Source organism: Sphaeramia orbicularis, chromosome 24 (genome assembly GCF_902148855.1).
Source record: "Sphaeramia orbicularis chromosome 24, fSphaOr1.1, whole genome shotgun sequence".
NCBI lineage: Eukaryota > Metazoa > Chordata > Actinopteri > Kurtiformes > Apogonidae > Sphaeramia > Sphaeramia orbicularis.
Window position 1 is genome coordinate 47,538,488 of NC_043979.1, and position 3,756 is coordinate 47,542,243.

Here is a 3,756-nt window from a genome sequence, read left to right on the forward strand (position 1 = left end):
AACAGGGGTGGATCCAGAAAAAATGGAAGGTGGGGGGGGGGCTATATACAGTATACATACATATGTTCATAAAAGGACTGTTTTGCTCCTAAACTACAGAACCATCTGCCTCCATATCAGACAGACCTCCTCTGTTTTCAAACCCGTCTTTTCTCCTTGGCTTTGAAACCATGTGACATGTTTGAATGTATGATTTTTATTCTGTTGTTGTTTCTGGTATTGGATTATTGTTCTTTTTTTTAATTGTTTTAAATTGTACAGCTTTTTATGTGTTTTTTTTTTTTTCATCTGTTCTTGTATTTTATTCCTTTATTTTGGTTTGTATTTATTCTTCTTTGGTCCACTGTGGTTGTGGATGTTTTATAAATAAATAAATAAAGTTGGATTGAATATGTGATCTCCTTCTGTGGATTGTCTTGCTTCGTTTACAGAACATACCGTACTGTGGTAAATCCACCATTAGATAAAGGTTACACAGTTTTCCTGAGTTTCAGCTCCAGTTTAGTTGTTATTAACAGGTTCCATGAACTGGACACAAATGACTTTGTTTCTCAGTTTAAGCTAGCACTTAGCATTAGCTGACCTTTGACCCCACAGGTTCCGGTACTTCTGTGCCTTTTATCCAAATATGATCACTTCTGGTTCCAAAAATCCACCATGGTGATATCCAAGTCACAAAGTACTGGTTTCAAAATGGCAGAAACCAAAGAGCGACGACACGTTTCCTCCATCATTAATTAACTAAATTAATTAATTAAGAGTCAACGGCACAGGTGTCAAACATGTGGTCCAGGGGCCAAAACTGACCTGCCAAATGTTCCAGTCTGGCCCGTGAGGTGAATTTGCGAAGTGCAAGTTAGGGCATCAAACTCAAAAATAATATCATAATAACCTATGAATAATGACAACACCATTTTTTCCCTTTGATTTACTGCAAAAAACATGAAATTATGAAAATGTTTACATGAACAAACAATAAAATGTGAATAACCTGAACAAATATGAACAACCTGAAATGTCTAAAGAAAATTAAGTGCAATTTTAACAATATTCTGCCTGTTACTAAATGTTTGGTGTCTTTGTAGATCTGATTGGTAATGCGTATGTATCAATGATAAGTTGAGGCATAATACTGATAAAACTGTACTTATATTTCTTAACAAATTCCATTTTTTTTAGGTTATTCACATCCTTTTTGTTTGGATCATTTGTAAATGTAAATATTGGCAGAACTGAATGTTATTTTTTGCACTAAAACAATTTGCAGTTGTCATTATTTATTGGCTGTCATGCTGTTACTGTACTGGTCTGGCCCACTGCAGATTCAACTGGGCTGAATGTGCCCCCCCCCCCCGGAAGAAAATGAGTTTGACACCCCTGGTCAACGGTAAAAAGGCTCCACCCTGAACCAAAACCACCTCAGAGAACCCACCGACCCAGACTCTTCTCCGGGTTTGAATAAAAGAAAAAAAAACATACAAAATGATAAATAATGTGAAAAAAAAAGCCGAGTAAAAAAATAAATTGAAATAAGCCACAAAATTAACAAAAACAGCCAAATGATGAATAAAAGGAATAAAAATTTACAATAAATCCACAAAATAATAAGTAATAATAACACAATAAGCCACAAACTTTACAAAATTCAAGAAAAATAATGAAAAAGGAAAAAAAAAAGCATTGAAAAATAAACAAATAATAAGAATATTTTACAAAAATGAAGGAAAAATAATTAAATTCACCAGAAAATGAACCGGAACAGCCAAAGTAATGAATAAAATGAACAGAAGACTCCTGGTCAGCGGTAAAAAGACTCCACCCTGAACCCAACCCACCTCAGAAAACCCACCGACCCAGACTCGTCTCTGGGTTTGAAGACCCTTCGCCCTCTTACCTTATGGTCGACGATGGAGCAGACCAGCTCCCTGACGGCGGACAGCGACAGGTCGGCGGGGTCAAGGGTCACGGCCTCCCTGGTGAGTCCGATCTGCAGCAGGAACGACACCCCCTGGATGGAGCTCCTGGAGTTGGTGGGGCTGGGCGCCGTCTGGCTGCCGTCCGACAGCCGGCCGCACAGCGTGGCGGGGGGGCTGGGCGACGGCGACGGGGTGGGCGGGGCCGCGGCCGGGAAGAACCGCGGGGAGGCCGGCGGCGGCGGAGGAGGAGAGCTGCTGTCGGCTGACATGGTTATGTGTGGCGTGGTCCAGACCGGAGAACAGTCAGTCCAGAGGGAACAGTCTGAGCAACCATGAAAGCTCCGCCCCCACAGAGGCCCGGGGCGCAGTCAGAAAGCTCCGCCCCCACAGAGGCCTGGGACGCAGTCAGAAAGCTCCGCCCCCACAGAGGCCTGGGACGCAGTCAGAAAGCTCCGCCCCCACAGAGGCCTGGGACGCAGTCAGAAAGCTCCGCCCCCACAGAGGCCTGGGGCGCAGTCAGAAAGCTCCGCCCCCACAGAGGCCTGGGGCGCAGTCAGAAAGCTCCGCCCCCACAGAGGCCTGGGACGCAGTCAGAAAGCTCCGCCCCCACAGAGGTCCGAACTGTCGCAGCTGAAGCAGAAAAACCCTGAAGCGTCACAGAGCGGCCGTTTCAGTTTCACCTGTGGAGAGAAAAACAAAGACAAAAACACGTTAGAGTTTCTTCGTCTGTATCTGAGGTTTAGAGTCAAAAGAAAGAAAAAAACTGTGTGTTTCACTTTGAATGAACCAGGAAAAGTCCCACTAATACTAACCCTTACAGACATTTATATCATCACTTTACACCTTCCTTCCATAGAAATATATAAACAAGTGAGTTTTTTGTTTGTTTTAGAGGAACAAGAATTTTGTATTGATGTAATTTTACTTTTTTCATTCTAAAATATAGAGAAAAGTCTGGAGTTGACATTATTTATAGATTATTTGCTAATTCTATTGATCTGAATGTGGAACCTTAAGTGTTTTTTGGGTTTGTTTGTTTATTTGTATGTTTTTATTATTTAAAATTATACATTTATATAAACATGTACTTATACATAAGGAACCACACAGGCACAGTGTATGTATATATATATATATATATAAAATAACAAACAAGTTATACAACACACCTACAAACCTATGAAACCCCTCAAAAAAGAAGAAAACAAAAACAAAAAAAACACTCAACAACAACAAAACAACAACAAGATAAATAATATTATCAACTCCTCTTTACAACACAACAGTTGGGTTTGTTGATTTATTTTATTTTTCTATTTTAATTTTTTTTTTTTTTTTTTTTTTTTTTTTTTTTGCATTTTTTGGTTTCTTTTAGAGGAAAAATAACCTTTTTTTTGTACAAAAGGGTCAAACCATGGGGTTAAAAGGGTTCAAACTGCTTTGGATGCCAAAACTCCAGCTGTGTCTGAGACGCCAGTCCAGAGTCTGTGGAAGCTCTGCACTGGTGGTCTGAAGGACACCACACCTCACCAGCACCACTGATGACCTCAGCGCTTGGCTTTGCGCTGTGGACCAGTCAGGACTTCCTGGGAAATTCAAGGTCTCGATTTACCGACACGGAATCCTGTCCTGTCTCCTCTGGCCTCTTCTGGTTTATGAAGTCCCAGTTTCCACCGCAGAGACCTTTGAGCGTAAGGTAAACCACGTCCTGCGCAGGTGGCTGGGCCTCCAAAAGACTCTCAGCAGCGTCGCTCTTTATGGGCACAACACCAAGCTGCAGCTCCCACTGAGCCGCCTGTGCTGCGTTTCCACTACGTGGAACCAGCTCGCCTCAACTCGG

General features: G+C 41.8%; 1 protein-coding gene across 2 annotated transcripts in view; it reads right to left on the reverse strand.

Moving 5' to 3' along the window:
- Nucleotides 1–2,394, reverse strand: part of LOC115415089 (serine/threonine-protein kinase D3-like) — a 61,647-nt gene extending 59,253 nt beyond the window's left edge. The window contains exon 1 of one of the 2 annotated variants that reach the window (XM_030128531.1): nt 1,895–2,394. In XM_030128531.1, the coding sequence (XP_029984391.1) occupies nt 1,895–2,185 (291 nt within the window). In that variant the 5' untranslated portion in view covers nt 2,186–2,394. The remainder of the gene's footprint in view (nt 1–1,894) is intronic. The other variant, XM_030128532.1, reaches the window with a different exon arrangement.
- Between the last annotated feature and the right edge of the window lie 1,362 nt (nt 2,395–3,756).